This window comes from Callorhinus ursinus, unplaced genomic scaffold, assembly GCF_003265705.2.
Source record: "Callorhinus ursinus isolate GAN/ISIS: 27379988/994484 unplaced genomic scaffold, GSC_fseal_2.0 scaffold12, whole genome shotgun sequence".
Classification (NCBI taxonomy): domain Eukaryota; kingdom Metazoa; phylum Chordata; class Mammalia; order Carnivora; family Otariidae; genus Callorhinus; species Callorhinus ursinus.
In genome coordinates, this window is record NW_027397074.1 from 54,592,799 (window position 1) to 54,610,435 (window position 17,637).

At 42.6% G+C, this 17,637-nt stretch overlaps 2 protein-coding genes across 3 annotated transcripts in view; both read right to left on the reverse strand.

Moving 5' to 3' along the window:
- Positions 1-17,576, reverse strand: part of DOCK4 (dedicator of cytokinesis 4) — a 422,501-nt gene extending 404,925 nt beyond the window's left edge. Inside the window, exons 1-2 of the mRNA XM_073899086.1 lie at positions 17,478-17,576; positions 13,590-13,726 (exon numbers count right to left, since the gene is read on the reverse strand). Coding sequence (XP_073755187.1) covers positions 13,590-13,716 — 127 coding nt within the window. The 5' untranslated portion in view covers positions 13,717-13,726; positions 17,478-17,576. The remainder of the gene's footprint in view (positions 1-13,589; positions 13,727-17,477) is intronic.
- On the reverse strand, positions 14,351-17,606 carry LOC141369878 (large ribosomal subunit protein eL38-like). Of its 2 annotated transcripts, none has more exons than XM_025873180.2 (2): positions 17,478-17,606; positions 14,351-14,631 (listed from the first exon to the last, which is right to left on the reverse strand). In XM_025873180.2, the coding sequence occupies exons 1-2, from the start codon at positions 17,512-17,514 to the stop codon at positions 14,417-14,419; spliced, it is 252 nt and encodes an 83-aa protein (XP_025728965.1). In that variant the 5' UTR covers positions 17,515-17,606; the 3' UTR covers positions 14,351-14,416. The 2 variants fall into 2 exon arrangements, with proteins under 2 accessions (XP_025728965.1, XP_025728966.1); XM_025873181.2 differs by lacking the exon at positions 17,478-17,606 and adding an exon at positions 16,753-16,801.
- Between the last annotated feature and the right edge of the window lie 31 nt (positions 17,607-17,637).

Sequence of the window (17,637 nt, forward strand, 5' to 3'; positions counted from 1 at the left end):
TGATCTACTCCAGACAACCACAGCCAGAAAGGAAATGCGAAGGAGGGTAGGGTTTGGTTTTGCTCTCAAAAGCCACCATTTCTCAGATGGAAAATAAGGATGTCAATGCCATGATGACATTTTGCCTTGTGCCACAATGATTAATAGTCCTAATTTTTTCCAATTAGGGAAGTAATCTCAACCAGTCAGTGGAATCTGACCAGTCTTACACAGTGTGGCCTCTGAGTGGTGTAATTTGGATGTGAAATGAGATCTAGGATGATTCTTTTCTTTTTGACAGTTAAATGTAATATATTTCCATCCCTGAGCTTTTTTCACAACTAAACAAGAAAAAATGCTTTTCAGAAATAAATTAGTTCCAAATCTGACCCCTTCAATCAATTTGTTTTCTTTGAATTGGTACAATGTGCCTCGAAAATAGGCAACGGGATTTAGTTTATTCATTTGAATAAGTTAATAACCCTGGCAAATGCCTATTAGGGACAGAAAGACAGGGGAATAGCGTGGCTTAATGTGATATTTATCAAACACTTACCAAAATTCACACAATCAAATTCCATAGGGAATTGCCCAAAAGGTTTGAGATAACACATAAAGCTGCAAATGCAGTAAATGGTCTGGCACAAGTGAAGACCACAAAGAGTAAGGGTCTCATACACTTCACCTTCAGCTACCTAAACACAAACTGAAACATTTCAGATGCAGACTGTTTCAATCAGTTCCAATGACATCTAGTCAGAGTGCCCAAGGAAATCTCTAACTTACAATGGAATTCTAGAATTTCAAGGAATATTGGAAATCCCTTCATCCAACTCTCATTTTACAGAGAGGCTTTAAGAAGTCCCTAAGAGATACACGCCTTCATATAGTTCGTACAGGTATTACGAAAGAACCAAAATTAGAACCCTAGGCTCTTGCTCTCATAAACTCCCATTAGCCCTTTGAATTAGGTTCTTTATATTATGATGGTATCAAACAAATGCTTTTTTCAGACATGAAAGCTTTACTGCATCAATATAAACGGGGCAAACTGTCTCCCATGGCAAATGCAATAACTCCATGACAATCCATACCCCACAAACCAGAAGACTTCTCCACCACCAATGAAAGCAGGAAGATGTCAGCTCATCAACAGAATTCGGACAGTAATTTCAAAGCCGAAGAGAAATTTAGCTGCAATACTCTAGTGTCATTACAATGCATTCTGGTACATCAGTGATTTTCAAACTTGGGTTTTTACAGTCAAGTTTTCTTATTTTTTTTTAATGAATTCTTGGATAGAACCCCAACATATAAAGCCAATAAACACAGCATTTTATCCTAATAAATTTGTTTAATATTTTCAAAATTTTATCTGCTCAATATCAATTAAGAATAACGATCAGAGTTCCTGTTAGCTCTTATCACACTACTATGCAAATTAGAGAGTATCCCTTCTTGTCAAAGGCAACATTCCCAAACCCAGCCACCTTGTGCAGAGCACAACCTGCAGTCCCACACACAGGGCATGACAGATGGCTTCTAATAAAATGTTCTCATGAATAAGGCTGTTCTCACAAAAACAACAACAACAAAAAATGAGAAGCTGGGGCGCCTGGGTGACTGACTCTTGATTTCAGCTCAGGTCCTGATCTCAGGGTTGTGAGATCCAACCGAACCCTGCATAGGCTCTGAGTTCAGTGGGGAGTCTACTTCTCTCCTCCTTCTCCCTCTGCCCCTCCCACGGTGTGTGCTGTCTCCCTCTCTCTCTAAAAATAAATAAATTTTTAGGGACACCTGGGTGGCTTAGTCGATTAAGCGGCTGCCTTCCGCCTGGGTAATGATCCCAGGGTACTGGGATTGAGTCCCACATCGGCTCCTTGCTCAGCAGGGAGCCTGCCTCTCCCTCTCTATCCCTCTGCTTGTGCTCTGTCAAATAAAATCTTTAAAAAATAAAAAAATAAAATAAAAATAAATAAATTTTTAAAAAATGAGAAACTATGAATGGTAAGTGTAGTGTATCTCTTCAGCACGTCATAGATCTCTGTATTTTTTGGTGACAGTGCTGTTTCTCACCAAAGGCTAAGTGCATACTTGGTAGCAGTTTTGGTTTTTTTTGTCTGTTGATAACAGCCTTGCAATCTTGGGATACTCTTATTCTGAAAAAGCAGCAGTATGAAACTTCTGTTGCAAAGTTGAATCACTGACAAGTTGGAAAAGAACCCCAAATGAGCAGGAAGCACTAAAAATGTCTAAGATACAAACAGACCCTTACCTATAGAGAACAAACTGGTCGTTGCCAGAGGGGAGGTGGGTGGGGGATGGGGGAAACAGGTGATGGGGATTAAGGAGTGCCCTTGCCTTGATGACCACAGGGTGATGCATAGAAGTGTTGAATCACTATATGGCACACCTAAACTCATATTACGCTGTATGTTAACTAACTGGGATTAAAATAAAAACTTCAAAAAAAATGTCTGAAATACAAGGTTAGTCAGAAGACCTTTTTTTTTTTAAGATTTTATTTATTTATTTGATAGAGAGAGACACAGCGAGAGAGAGAGAGAACACAAGCAGGGGGAGTGGGAGAGGGAGAAGCAGGCTTCCCGCCGAGCAGGGAGCCCAGTGCGGGGCTTGATCCCAGGACTCTGAGATCAACCTGAGCCGAAGGCAGACGCTTAATGACTGAGCCACCCAGGTGCCCTAGCCAGAAGACTTTCTACAATTACTTACTACATGGTGGCCAGACCATGTGACAAACAGATGTGCCTGAGCATCTTCCGGCATGTGAATGGAGTCCGGCAGCCGCATGCTGCTGTGGAGACTTGACTTGTGAAGAGTCCATGAAAAATTTAGACCTACCCACACTGACTCAAATAAAATTTATTTTATTTTTTCATAGTATAAATCATATTATAAAGTATGTAGTAAATATTATACTAAGTGCAGAGAATACAATAGGAAAAAACGCAGTCCTGTCTTCAGAGTTTAGTGGTTAGTAGATCTCGTCTGCTGTTGAAATAGCACTCACACATTTTTCATTTTTATTCTCTATGTGGATTTTTTAATGCCAATTTTATATGGTCACAAAACAAACAAAACCCTGATGTATGTTTCAGAACTTATGTAGGTAGCTTCATAGACTCTCGACAAATTCTGTCACTTCTCTGACAAATATTTGTCTTCCTCTGGACCAACACGTTAGGATGTTGGGGACATTCCCCAGCTAGTCTAGTTGCTTCATCTTCTCAGAGGCTGACTTATGCATTCTGGAGAACCTGGTACAGAAACCTAACAAATAACGACAACACACTAAGTTTAGAGATTTCCCCTTCTTCCAAGGAACCCATTCACTCTGATCTGAATGTTCATGCCTCCTCCCCAATTTGTATATTGAAATCCTAATGCCCAATGTGATGGTATTAGGAAGTGGGGCATTTGGGAGATGCTTAGGTCATAGGGGTAAAGCCTCATGAATGGGCTTACTGCTCTTATAAAAGAGACCCCAAAGAGCTCCACAGGTCCTTGTGCCACATGAGGACACAGCCAGAAGTCCACAATCCAGAAGAGTGTCTCACCAGAACCTAACCATGCTGGCACCCTGTTCTTGAGCTCCCAGTGTCTACAACTATAAAACATAAATCTCTGTTGATTATAAAGCTACTTAATCTGTGGTATTTTGTTATAACAGCCTGAATGCACTAAGACTCCATTCATTCACTGACTCACCACTTACTGGGCCTACTAAAAGTTAGCTCTGTATTTATCATCCAGGGAAATCAAAGCTGAAGAGCACAGCATCTCTGGCTTCAAAGACTTCAGAAGCCTGTAGCAATGGTAGACAGGTTCAAACGGCAGTAGGAAGGGTCCTGAAAGAGGCACAGGTACAGATGTGGAATGGGGGACAAGAGTTTTCATTTCTGTGAGGAGTCAGAAATGGAAGCTCTTAGAGACAAGACACCACAGGTTTTCCAAGTAAAGAAGGGGGAGGAGGGTGGCCAAGCAAGGCAAAGTTCCAGCAAGCAAAGAGACCTAGATCTGAGAAACTGTAAGGGGTTCCCTAGGATGGAGCCCAGGGCATGGGACAAAGATCCACCTGGCACTGGACTGGACTGCAGAAAGGAGCCAATTTAAAAAGGGCCTCGTGAGCTATGAAATGACTGTGAACTCTACCCTAAATGCAAAGGAAACACTATAGGTATTGTTTCTCCAGACAAACCACACCAAACAAAAATTCGCTTTACAAAACACATCACTTGCAGTTTAATGCAGAGCATGTTCTAGAGAAAGAAGAGACTACATAGGAGACAAATTGAGAGGCTACTGCAGTAATTTAAACAAGGGGCACCTATCCAGCACACCAAGGTTGCTCAAGGCACCAGCTCACTGGCTCTGCACAATGAGGCTTCCCCGAGCACAGACCGGGCAGAGTGAGATGCCCGGGCCCATGCAAAGCTAGGGTTTCCAGCATCAGAACCACAAGTCTCACAGATTAGGGCTTCCGTGGTTCTTATCATCAACCACCATATCCCTTCTAGCCTCCCAGACACACACCCCTGGTCACTGAGAACTTGCAGTTTTACTCCAGGGTCCCTCCTTGTTCCTGGTCAGGCTTGGCTAGGGTCCATCCTCATTCATGGACACACACTTCTATTCCCTTCTGGTCACACAGCCCGGTCTCGTCCTTGCCTCTCAACCCCCTATTCCCCACACCCTTCTGGCACCATCAACTCCTGACCCATCCGGTGGCCTCTCCAGCACCACTGTGCTCTATCACATCCCCCACCTACAAGCAGGCAGCACACTGTGGGGCCGACCACCACCACCAGAGACTAATGTGGAACAAAAAGACGATGTGGGTATAGGTTTCCCCTGCTATCCGAAAGTAGAGCATTCCTCTGGAAACTTTCATAAGAAAGTTCATAAGAAAAGGCTTAAGACAAAGAAGCAATCACCATTAATTTACATGGAAAAATTTATGAGCATTCCCAGACTCAAAAAATAACCTCTCTTAGGCCTTTTCTGATAGGCGGCTTGATGCTGAGAGGCTGAATATGGTTCCCGGGGAAGTGCTTGGTGGTGTCACTAACAGCTCTCTGCAAAACAGATGCTGAACGCTATTTTCACTTTTTGCCTTTTTTGTAAAAGCAACAGTCCTCTTTGGATTTCTTTCAGTCTCCAAAAACAGGTACTACTATAGGTCTGTCATAAAAGGGAAGTGGTATAGGGCAAACTTTTGCAAAGCAGCAGATACCTGCACATACTGCACACACTTCTGGTATTAATACCAGCATCTCATTTAAAAAGTAAAGAATGGTGACCAATGTCTTCATCACTGTCCATGGAACCCCAAAGCCTGGGGCCAGGTCTCCAGACTCTGGCTGTAGGCCTGCCTGTGTGCACAGAGGAAGGTGGTACCACAACAGGGCTACAGGCTTTGGACTTGGACAGTGTGTCCAAATCTCAGCTCTGCCACTTACCAGCTGGGTCACCTTGAACACATCACTCACCCTCTCCAGATTTGCACTAAGGCTTCAGTGTGTTTGCATGGGACCAATCACACAGGCATAGACACACAAGCATTCATCTTTAAGTTTCTTCCCTGCTTACCCACTCTTAGTTTTCTGTAACTTAAGCATTTAACTATGGTTTTCATTTATCGCTCCAAAAGTCTCTTGAAAAATAAGAAATACTGAATCTTTCTTCCTCTGCCCAATCGTAGAAGGAAACTACAAGAAAAGGCAAACCATTTTCTAAGGTCCTTAACATGGTGAGGTGATAGGAATGTGCTGGGGGGACGGGGCAAGGGGACATGGGGGGTGGGACATGGAAAATGCCCAGTAGGAAGAGGAAAAAGGTTTTCCAGCTATTTAAAGTACAACACGGCTCAAGTGTTTATATTGGACAATCCTGACAGCTGTTGACTCACTTCTATGCAGAGTATCTTAAAATGAAACTTCTATTCTTTTGTTGTACAAGTTCTGAGTTTTCCAGGATATGAGACACTCCCTCTGCAGGGCTGTTTCCTCAGGCTTACAAGTAATACCACCATCCCAAGTCCTTATCTTCATTTTAAAGCTTGAGGGGAAATAACTGTCTTAACCTTCACACTGATTTCTCTGTTTATGCACTGCCTTACTGAATTTTTAAAAAATAGATAACACCTACCTTGAATAAATGTACAAATTAAATGAGATAAAAATATGATATACGTCTTGCTTTATCACTTGCTCAGGGATCCAGATCTATGCCTCCTATATGCCCCATCAAGCTAGCACACTGCCTTATACGTTGTAGGCATACTCAATAAATAATTATCCAATGTAAGTTTTTCCGTCAATGTGTCACAGGATATGCCTTTATAGTTACCACGAAGGGAAACAAAAATAGGTAGCAAGTAAATTCTTACAGGGATGTACTACCAGCTATCAGGAAAAACATAATTAAGGACAGAAAATAGGGGGAAAATTTCCCCAAATATTGCCTTATTCTCCGCAGGGACCTGGCATTCAACACCCAGGCCTTTCAAAAACAAAGGATACCAAAGTGATGTCTCCAACCAAATTTCCATATAATAAAACTGCATCTCCCTGCTTAAATGCTAGCCTTAATGGTCAAACCTATCACCTTGGGTTCTTTATAAATAATTATGGCAGGAAGACATGAAGCATCTCAAGACCCTACTTCTCTGGATGCTTTCTAGTTGGATGCTTTGAAGGCATCCAATGTGATTTGATGCCTTAAGACAATGTAAGTATCTTTGCAAACAAGCCGTATTCAAATAAACATATGCCTAGAGCAGATAATCGTCATCAAACAGTCCGACTCAGCTAAGTCTGTGCTTCTGAGCGTGGGCCAGGGGAGTCCGACCTCAGCCATGGCAAGGATCTACGCTGATTACATCTATTACACTGAGGTCCAGAATTCAGCTTCTATTTACTTTGTCCCTCTTCCTAGTACCCAAAACTGTTCAAATCCATTGTGTTAGCTCGGGCTGCCATAACAAAACACTACAGACTAGGTGATTTAAATGACAGGAATTTATTTTCACACTGTTCTGGAGGCTGTGAGTTCAAGAACAAGGGCCAGCAGGATCGGTTTCCGGCCAGAGACCTCTTCCTGGCTTGTGGATGGCTGGGTCTTACTGTGTCCTCACATGGCCCTTCTTAGGTACCCATGTGTGCAGAGAGCAAGCAAACTCTCTAGGGTTTCTTCTTAAGAGAACACTAATCCTATCCAATCAGGGCCCACCCTTGTGACCTTGTTTAGTCTTTCTCACCTCCTTACTCCAAATACAGCCATGCTGGGGGTAGGAGCTTCAATATATGAATGGGGGGGTGGGGACACACAGAAACATTCAGTCTATAACACCCATGAATAAGAAATTATTCCCCTGATTGCTAACTAAAACCTCTTAGACTTGTTGACTCTCTCTGTTGATGAATTTCTCTTGCATAAATGATCCCAGGGCCCACCTCTCTTGCATAAAAGATCCCAGGGCCCACTGAGTTCACAGAACAAGGGAAAGTGAGCAGTGACACCCACATCCGTTCTCTAAATGAATACATCATGGAGAGAACAGCATTTTTATCTTAAGTGAGTTTGAAGCTCTTTTTCAAAGAAGGATAAGGGCTTTTTTTCAAAGACTTCTACCTCAAGGTCATCTGAAAGCACAGATTCACTGTGGCTGAGGAAGCATGAACAGGGCAGAGACATCACAAGTAATCAGACAGTACACCAAGGAAAGCCACTTTGAAACTCTGGAACAGAGTACTTCCTGGACATAAATGACAAAGTAAATTCAGATATTCCAGACTCAAGTTCCACCAGTCTAACTCTAATCCTGAGAGGAAACTCTACAGGAAATAACGGTCAGCTTATAAAAGAGCATAGATCATTATTTCTGATTATAAAAGAAATTCATGTTAATTTTGGAAATTATTAAAAGTACAAAGTTAAAACAATGCCACTTCTCAACTGAAACAATTGGTTATAACAACACAGCAACATGGGATTTTGTATCCCAATTCTTCACTTCTCTTAAGTACTTTCCCATTTCAACACTCATCGGTGTATTTTTAACATAACTTATACCTAGTGTTCTAACATGGGGCCAAGAATGCAAGTATCTGGTTGTCTGAATCATTTTCTATTAATTACAGCTGGGAATATTCGGTGAAATGTAGAGTACAATTAATATACATATAATTCTCCTTAAAAAAAAAAAGCAAATTGAAGAAACAGCAAATTTTACTATGTGTGTAATTTTGTAGGAATGCTATCTTTTTTTACTGTTTATTATCCAGATTTCTGGAGAAAAATCTCAGTAATTTCTCCTATCTTTATTCTTTCTGCAACTACCTATTTATGTTTGAATTTTCATGTTTCTTTGAGAGCCCAGGTAACCTCTTAGGCTTGCTATCAAGGAAGCCCTACCACCAACAGACTCTTCAACCAACTTCGGACGCCTCAGGAGAATTACCAACAGGTTCTCTCCTCTCCCCAGGACCCAGGTGAAAGCTGTTTTGCCTCCCATACCCGCATGCCCATGCTACCGAACATGTTCACCTAGGGTCACCAGTGACAGGCAAGATACTTTATTTTGAAGAAAAGAAAAAGACATAGAACACAATCTCTACATTTCTGCTTAGAGATTTCAGGGAGACATTTTTAGGTTAATGTCCAACTAATACTCATAAAAATAAACAAATTGCTTGGTTTATGAAAATGATTTACAACTGGGAGAGGAATGGTTATCTAATTCACCAAGGGGAAGACTTGCTAATTTCAGATCCAGAAGAATTCCCATACTCACCCGGGACATGAATAGGGGTGGATAATACACATATGTATTGGCAATTTCCAACAGCCTCCCTATATGAATGTCATGCTTTCCCTTCTTCCTCCCCAGCTAAGAAACAGTCATGTTTTAGTTTATTACTAAGTGACAGATGCCTGTTTCTAGATTTAGTTGCTTTCCTTCTTCTGTAGGGATGCAAATGTGATCACTGGTTCTTGAACCTCCCTGCAGTGCTTTGAAGGTGGCTGAAAATGAAAGCGTGTTGAGTCCCCCTTACAGGCCTTCTTTCAAAATGTGGTTGATGTGTACAGCTCTGAGTCAAGTTCCCGGCTATAAGCCATCATATTCCATGTGCCATGGTTTTTGGCAATTCAAGTGAGATCATCTTTTATCCCTCTGCTTCTTTGTCACCAAGAGACTGCAGGCAAAACTACAATATCCATCATGCTTTGTTACTGCAGCACTTCAAGGGCAACCAGGAAATCACTCTTCTTATGGAGGCCAGAGTACACGTCTCAAAGACAAAGTAGCATCTTCCATAGACTCCTTTCTACCCATCCACCAACCCCCTTCCCGTCCCAGTTGTTTCTGAAGTGGTTATCCCTCAATGGAAATACAAAGACGGGGTGGAAAGAGAAGGACGATAGATGCCTCAGGCAGTAAAGGAAACACTCCAGGTTGAAAGTATTAATCTGACCTCTAAGCTGGTGACATGGGGACAGACAAAGGTCTTCCTGCCCAGGTCACTGAAGCTGCTCTGCTTAATGAAGGAAAGCAGAGAGAAACCACCAATTGGTTTTCTTAATCCAATTCCACCTGCCTTAGGGAAATTACTCCCAAATTTTGGCAACAGGCTTTATGTCAGACTTGATTTTTAATATTATCAATGTTTGCCTCTTTATGTGCATTTATTGGTGTTTCAGTGGGAAGTTATTTTAGGGGCAGGGAGCCCAATGCCTTCTTAAGCTGGAATCCCTTACTTCAAATGACATGATTTTCAGGAGTGCAGTAGTATAACTTTAAGAATTCTAAATTTGACCTTGTGGTTCCTAAGAGATACTATATATCTACCACACACATACATACACACACACACGAAATCTGTAAAATACTAATATATTGCTTTGGATATCTGAGCATTTTCCCATTTTTGGATGTGTATACACTTATATGCTGTTTGAGGAATGTATAAATCTTGCTTATTGAAATATTTGTTCATTCTGTTTTTCAACATCCTGTTGGCGAAATCTCACAAACATGCACAATCTGGCGTGAGATTTTTGCTTGGGAGAGAACTGTCACAGAAATAGAGGTAACTAATGTCTTAGCCAGGCAAGGCACTAATGGGAAGCAAAAAAAGACCATAAAATTTAGTTTACTACCAACTCTACCTGGACAGGTAATATTTCTTCCTTCAGAGTACTCTGTACCCATATTAATAAAGTGCTCCAAGATCACTGGTCTTTGGAAATTTAGGACTGTCACTTTAAAATTTAGAATGAGCAAGCAGACTACATAATCAAAGTCGATACAATGAATAAAGTCTTATCTGGGTCAACCACTTCAATCGTCACACATAAACCGAAAAAACTCTGTAACCACACTCTTTACTCCAAAGCCTCCCTTCTTTGCTCCAGGCTGACTACCTACCAGCTACTGCCACTTGAATATTTGACAGGTATGGTAAACTCAAGGTGGCCAAAGGAAACTCAATCTTACACCATAAACCTGCCCTGCCTACAAAAATGTCTCATATGTTTACCCACTGTTGCAACCAGAAACTCGGGAGACACCCTAAACTTCTTCCTTTCCCTAACTCCTCACATCCAATTACCAAGCCCTGTTGCTTCCCATCTTCTAACCATCTCAGATCCGTCCAGATTTCACCATGCAATGATTGCTAAACTGGTTCCAGTACTCTCTCATCTACTGCAAAAATCTCTCTTTTCTCATTTTTAAGTCACCCCCCTCCTCCACAAGCAACAATGTGTGTGCTTTAAAGTTTCATACTGCTCCTATTTCCAACAAAGGGAGTTTTTTAAAAAAATAATTTGCTGATTATCTCCATGTTGTAACAAAAAGAATTACTCTGATCTGTGCATTAACTGCATCTTCTCTATATGCTGCACCTTCTACAGTTTCAATCATAGTCAAGGGGTGCCTGGGTGGCTCAGGTGGTTAAAAGGCCAACTCATGATTTCAGCTCAGGTTACTATCTCAGGGTAGCAGGATCGAGCCCCGTGTTGGGCTCTGTGCTGGGCATGGAGCCTGCTTAAGATTCTCTCTCTCTTCTTCTCCCTCTACACTCCACCCCTGCCGTACACACTCTCTCTCTCTCTTTAAAAAAAAAAAAAAAAAAAGACAAATTAAGGCATCAAGGTGCCTTTAAAAAAAAAAAAGGTTATACAACCTGCCTTGTTTCTTCTAACAATAATCAGCAATCAACCTGAGAAAAGGCAGAAAACAATGATAGGTGGTAATCCCACAACCGACAATACAGCTCAGTAGATTTACTGCATTTATTCTTGTTACAGGGGCCAGAGATCATTTTCAAAGGACATTATGCAGAAAACACCCAAAATCGGTCACTAAGTAGTACATACCAGTCTTGTCAAAAAGATCCTAGTTGGAAGACACATGTGAACTTGAAGAGACAACTTATACAATGCATGTGATGGCTTTGGATATTTGTTTTATCTTTAATAAGAAATAATACATTAAAAGGCAGATTTTTGACAACTGAAGGAAAAAAGTATGGTTACTAAATTCTAAGTAAAAAATATACACAAACATCTGTTAAAAAAAAAAACAAACACAATGTCATGAATGAACTTGACTAGAAACCCCAACAAGGTCGGAGTTCCAGTCCTTCCTGTATTACAAATGTAGTATCTAGAGAAGTGCTTTTCAGACTGTGGGTAGGGATGCATTAAGGAGTCATTAAGTCAAGTTAGTGGTGAACTTTTTTTTAATGATAAAGAGCGGAACATCACACAGAACACGAGCAAATACTGTTGTACTCTATGTATGTGGGCTGGTGCTGATGGTATTTGTGTATACACATCAAATGAGGAAAGTAAATGTATTTCCTATTATGAATGATATTATGAATTAATAGGATAAATTTATTTCCTATTCAATGTATTTCCTAAACACGATTAAAAGTCACTGACATAGAGTAAGTCACTTAATCTCTATGAAGTTGCTTCCTCATCCCTTACATGGAACTTACCATTCTATTTCAGGGAGTATACCCAAATAAAATAACCTCACAATATTTTTCCAACTATAAAACATTGTATTAATATGTTATGGTTACAGCATTTTGGTTGGGTTTCCTCAGAGTATAGTGTTTCCCTGCCATATATGCTCACAGCATAAAGTCACTATGCTAGAAATTTGGACATCCTGAATCAAAGCTAATTCTGAAAATATAGTCTCCTCAAGAGTAAAGCTGGAGACAGGAAAGCCTGAAGTTTCTCAAAATTTGTCTAATCTCCTTCATAGTACCTACCACACTGCCTCTAGGAAAAAAATGAAAAAACAAAACAAAACAAAAAAAAACACTAAAGACGAAAGACAGTAAGTATCTCTGTCTTTCTAGGGCCTCGTGAAAGAATCCTCACTTAGTAGAATGGCCAAAAGAGGGAAACATGTTTATGGGCTACTCCCACAGGAGACCGGCTCAGGAACATCAGCGGCCATCCTGCTGTCCCTGTACAGCCCTTCAACGCTACTTTGCCTGGAGACATAAATACCTCCTTTTTGCTTCCCATTTATTAAAGTGTAGAATCCTGTGCCAGGCTCTAAATGTCACAAATAATTTCAGGCAGCACATTGTTATTTAGCTGTACATGTCATCTGGACACATCATGGTACCACAAATAGGAAACATTTTAAGACACTAGTAGCTAAGAAACTGAAAACAGCTAATGCTAAGGCATACTTGCTCTTAACTCTCCCACACAAGCTACCATTAAAGCACGCTTTTTCGAGGAAAAGATATCCCAAAGATCCTGTATAATAAGAGACGGTACCTCTTCCCCTAACATGGAGGAAGCTTTAAAAAGGAATAGGATTCCGGGGCACCTGGGTGGCTCAGCGGTTAAGCATCTGACTTTTAGCTCAGGTCGTGATCCCAGGGTCCCGGGATCGAGCCCCGCATCCAACTCCCCGCTCGGCGGGGAGCCTGCTTCTCCCTCCCCTTCTGCAGCTCCCTCTGCTTGTGCTCTCTGTCTCTGTCAAATAAATCAACAAAATCTTAAAAAAAAAAAAAAAAAAAGGAATGGGATTCCTACTTGAAATGGAGGACAGGAATAGTTTTGAGGACTCAGTGATACAAGTATTAAATACTTCTTTTAATTTATTTTTTTTAAGATTTTATTTATTTGACAGAGAGAGGGAGAGAGCACAAGCAGGGGGAACAGGAGAGGGAGAGGAAGAAGCAGGCTCCCCCGCAGAGCAGGGAGCCCGATGCGGGGCTCAATCCCAGGACCCTCGGATCATGACCTGAGCTGAAGGCAGATGCCTAACCATCTGAGCCACCCAGGCGCCCCTAAATACTTCATTTTTAAAATGACATTCATAACCTTCAGATCGGCTCCTTCTGAGTTTTGTTTCTTGTCAGGCTCAGGAACTTTTTGTACTGATCAATCCAGCACATAATCTCCCTCTAAGCTTAACCAGGCTCACACATGTTAAACATCTGGCTGGGGTTGAGAGGTGCAGTTTGCAGCTCAGTAAGACATGCTGGCTCACCTGGGAAACCTGTGCATACATGGATACTGAACAAATGAATACAGAAATGTACCTGCAATGGTCGTAATGTAACTTTCTCTGTGACTAGAGGTATGACTGATGAGGGCATGCAGGAAGCAGATAGTGATCATAAGGAAATTTGTGAGGGGGCTATCAAGAATGCTTTTGTCACTGCCCATGGAGCTCCTCCTAGAGAGAGAGAATCAAACAGATTGAAAAATGAGTAACTATCACCTGGGTTCTGGCAGCCTGCCAGGCAGCTTTTGCTTACCTTTGATCTTCCTTAAAAAACTATGTGGGCTATGTCACAACAAAAGTGTCTTTTTTCTAACAATCTCTACACCATGGAGATATTTTTCTAACCAAAGGACACATTTGTTTGGAAGAGGTCTCAAGAACTAATACTGGGAAGGACCTCGGATACCATTTGTCCAAAAGGCTGGCACTCAGAAAGGTTAAGTGATTTACCTAAGGTCACACAGCTGGCAGCAGTGTCTAGCCTAGGACCAAGAGCTAACCAGAATTTCCCGAGAAAAATATGCCTATCATTGTGGCTATTAATACAGTTTTTTAAGTTTTTTTTCAAGATTTTATTTATTTGGCAGAGAGAGACACAGCAAGAAAGGGAACACAACCAGTGGGAGAGGGAGAAGCAGGCTTACCGCCCAAGCAGAGAGCCCAGAACCCTGGGACCATGACCTGAGCCGGAAGGCAGAGGCTTAACGACTGAGTCCCCCAGGCGCCCCGCGATTAATACAGTTTTAAAGAGACAAGGTCCCCTATCCCTCAGGACTATAGCTTTATCACTATGCCTTCTTTTTTTTTTTTTTTTTTAAGAATTTTTAAAACTTTAATACAGTTCAAATCAGTGGGCCAGGTTCACTTCAGCTCCTTCACTGCCAAACCTGGGGGCAAGGACTGCTTCAGTTTCTCTGCCTTCTCCTTGTCCGTGATGACCAAGGTGTAAAGGTATCTGCTGCACCGAACTTTAAACTTCACATTATCCTTATTTTTCTTGATCTTGACGGATTTGGCATCCTTTCTCCTGGCCGTGAGCAAAAAGTCCTTGATTTCCTCGATTTTGCGAGGCATGGCTACAGGGGGCGCACGGGAGCGCGGGGCCGGCACAGCAAGCAGCAAGAAAGAAGGACGGAAAAGAAGCTATCACTATGCCTTCTAACTCCCTAGAATCAGTACACTTAGGTATATAAGTATACATTGTTTTAAGACCATCCATCAGTTGAAGAGTGCCCACATGTCAGGTTTGAAAAGGAATTTCTATCTCTGATACATCTTACTACAGCTATGAAATTTAAGTAAGTTTATCCATATTAACAATATGTTGTTTGAAACAGAAACATAAATATATAAAGTCACATAATTATCTCATATATAATTGATGGTGGCTAAGAAGTATCACTGGAAAAATATACAATTTGCACTAAAACTTCAGTTATTCCAAGTTAAAGACTAATTTATTTCAAAGAATGAGGAACTGAATTACTACTACACCCGATAACAACCATTTTTGCCCATAAATTATCTTTTCCTTAGTATTTATAAGAACTAGATGAGAAAAGCACATGTACTAACGAAGGTTAAAAAAAAAAAAAACTTGCAGCATATACAGCTACAAATAGTGCTCTCCAGGGTAAGAAATAAAGTCCACACTTAAGTATCCTAGCAAAATTTTCACCCCACAGACACACACACACACACACACACACACACACACACAAATGCACACACCTAACGGACGGATTCTTAAAAACAGCTAAGCATTCCATAAGCCAAATGCTCAAAAATTAACAAGATGATTAACATTCCTGTATGTGTGATATTGTATAAATGAGCAGACCCCTCTCTGCCCTCACTTCTCATCTCAACCTCCTTTTACCAACGCTGTGGTCACCCTTCTACCTCCCCCTACTCTGCAACCAAATCACAACCACCCAAAAGCAAGGTGTCTGCTGTAGCCCAAAACACTTGACCCATAATATCGGGTTTGCCATTCCAGGAAATCCCAGAGTGTGTTTTAAGCCTCAGCCCAAGGCTTATAAAGAAAGGCGAGAGAAAAACTAATCAATACCAGCACCCAGCTGTGACCTGGCATGTAAAGAAATCAAGAAAATAAATCCCATCCATAATCTGTATAATTTAACACTTGGAAGAAAGCAACATCTGGGATCGACTCCAAGCGGGACAGTGTTGCTGGATGGATCCATGCTTCTTGCACGGAGTGTTAAACCCAGTGAGTGACAAGGGGGACGCTCCAGTTCCTCACCATTTCGGCAAAGGCAGTATCTTTTCCTAGCAAGGGTTAATCTACACAAAAAGGGGGTGGAAGGAGGGGGTCAGAAGGAAAATAATAACCACCAACATCTACACTTTGCCAGTACAGTGTCTTGCAAAGGTTCCCCCCCACACACTTGAAAGAGAGGGAAGGCTGGAACCCCTTCCCAAAGGTGGGTCTAGGACAAACTATTGTCTCGCCAAACGGTCACAATCAGAATGAAAGCTAATGAAAATATCGGAATGACTTTGTTTAATCATACAGTCCTTTCAGGGGACTCCTAAGTCCTACTATCCCCATGGGAAGTTAAAAAAAAAAAAAAATCCCCTATGACTACGATTCCCTGGAAAGGCTTTCCAGATTTTTTAAATTACAGAAAAATTAATTTAGAACGTAAGCAGATACCTACACATTGTCTAAATCACTAGCTCTGTACCCAATTAACAACAACAACAAAAAAAGTACACCAATCAGCAGGACGGGGCATTAGAGGAATAAAGATTGTTAGTAAAATCCAAAATGCTTTCACCCTCTTAAACCTTCTGAGAGGTTATAATTGCATTTGGCTGCTGCAGGCTTGTCGAAGAGCCTGGCTTCTTAACAGCCACAACCCTAAAAGGAGTAACTGTCAAGGAGAGACCCAGCTGAAATCAAACAACAAAAACGGGAACTGTAGTCAGCCTGAAATGGTAGGAGGGAAAAGAAGGGAGACTCTTGTATTCATCAGTCAACATTAATGTCCTTTGTTGTTCACCTTTGCACAGAACAGCGAGCGCTACCCTGCTCCTTTTCCTCCGAACGCCAGTGTCAGAGTAATCCTTTCCTAAAAGCTGTCTCCTCGCCTCGAAGACCCAGGTTTTCCGATTTCCCCCTCCCCATGATCACTCCACAGCTGTCCTCCACCCACCCCCAACGCGCTTACCCCGGGCCGAGAGGGTGGCCAGAAGTAAAAACATTGCTGAAATACACGTTCCCCTCCAAAGACCAAAGAGGCGCAGATGTTGAAATTTACCAATCCCTCAGCCCCTCAACACTCACACCCCAGGAACCCGGGATAGGAAGGAGGAAGGAAGCTGGGGTCGGGCTCGGTCTGTCAGCACGGCTCTTTTGAGGACGGTGCCACATTCCGCACTCGGGGAATGCCGAAGGGAGCCGGAGAAAAGGTTTTGCGCCTCCCTTCTGTTTTGAGGGTCTTCTCTCTGCGCAGTAGTTGTTGTCTCCCTCTCCACCCTGGGGAATCGTTCAGCCCATTGCCCTCTTTGGGGAAGAAGAGGAAGGAGGCTGAGGAACGCCGTTCGCCCTCCTCTTCCAACTTGACTCGCACACGCCCCGTCGCCACTCCAACTCCGCAGGCAGAGCCCGCAGCGGGAGGGCTGGCCGAGCGCTCCCCCAGCCGTCCAGGCGCTCGGGGAGCCGGTGCGGGAAACGCCGAAGGGGCGGCGAGGGGCGACGAGGGGCGACGAGGGGCGAGACCCCGGCGCACACCCCTCTGCCGGGAGCAGACTCGGCAAAGCCCCAAACCCGCAGCGCGATGCCAGGACTAGGCATTTCCAGCCCCGCGGTGCGAGAGGGGCGCAGGAGCAAGGACGCGAAATGCGCACCCGCTCGGGCTAGAGAGGAATAAAAGTTCGCCCCGCGGAGACTCACCCACGCCGTATTTCTCGTGTTCCGTAGGTATCCACATGGCTAAAGGGGGTCCGGGGTCTTCGGGCTTTGTAATCCCCGCACCTTCTCCGGCTCACAACAATGCACAGCTCCTGAATAGCGGCTGCAACGCTGGAGCCCAGCGGCTCCGCGCGAGCTGTGG

Coding starts and splice junctions, on each gene's coding strand:
- LOC141369878 (XM_025873180.2), bottom strand. CDS start 17,514: ATGTGGATACCTACGGAACACGAGAAATACGGCGTGG. Junction 14,632..17,477: donor ACACGAGAAATACGGCGTGG/GTGAGTCTCCGC, acceptor CGCCCCCTGTAG/CCATGCCTCGCAAAATCGAG.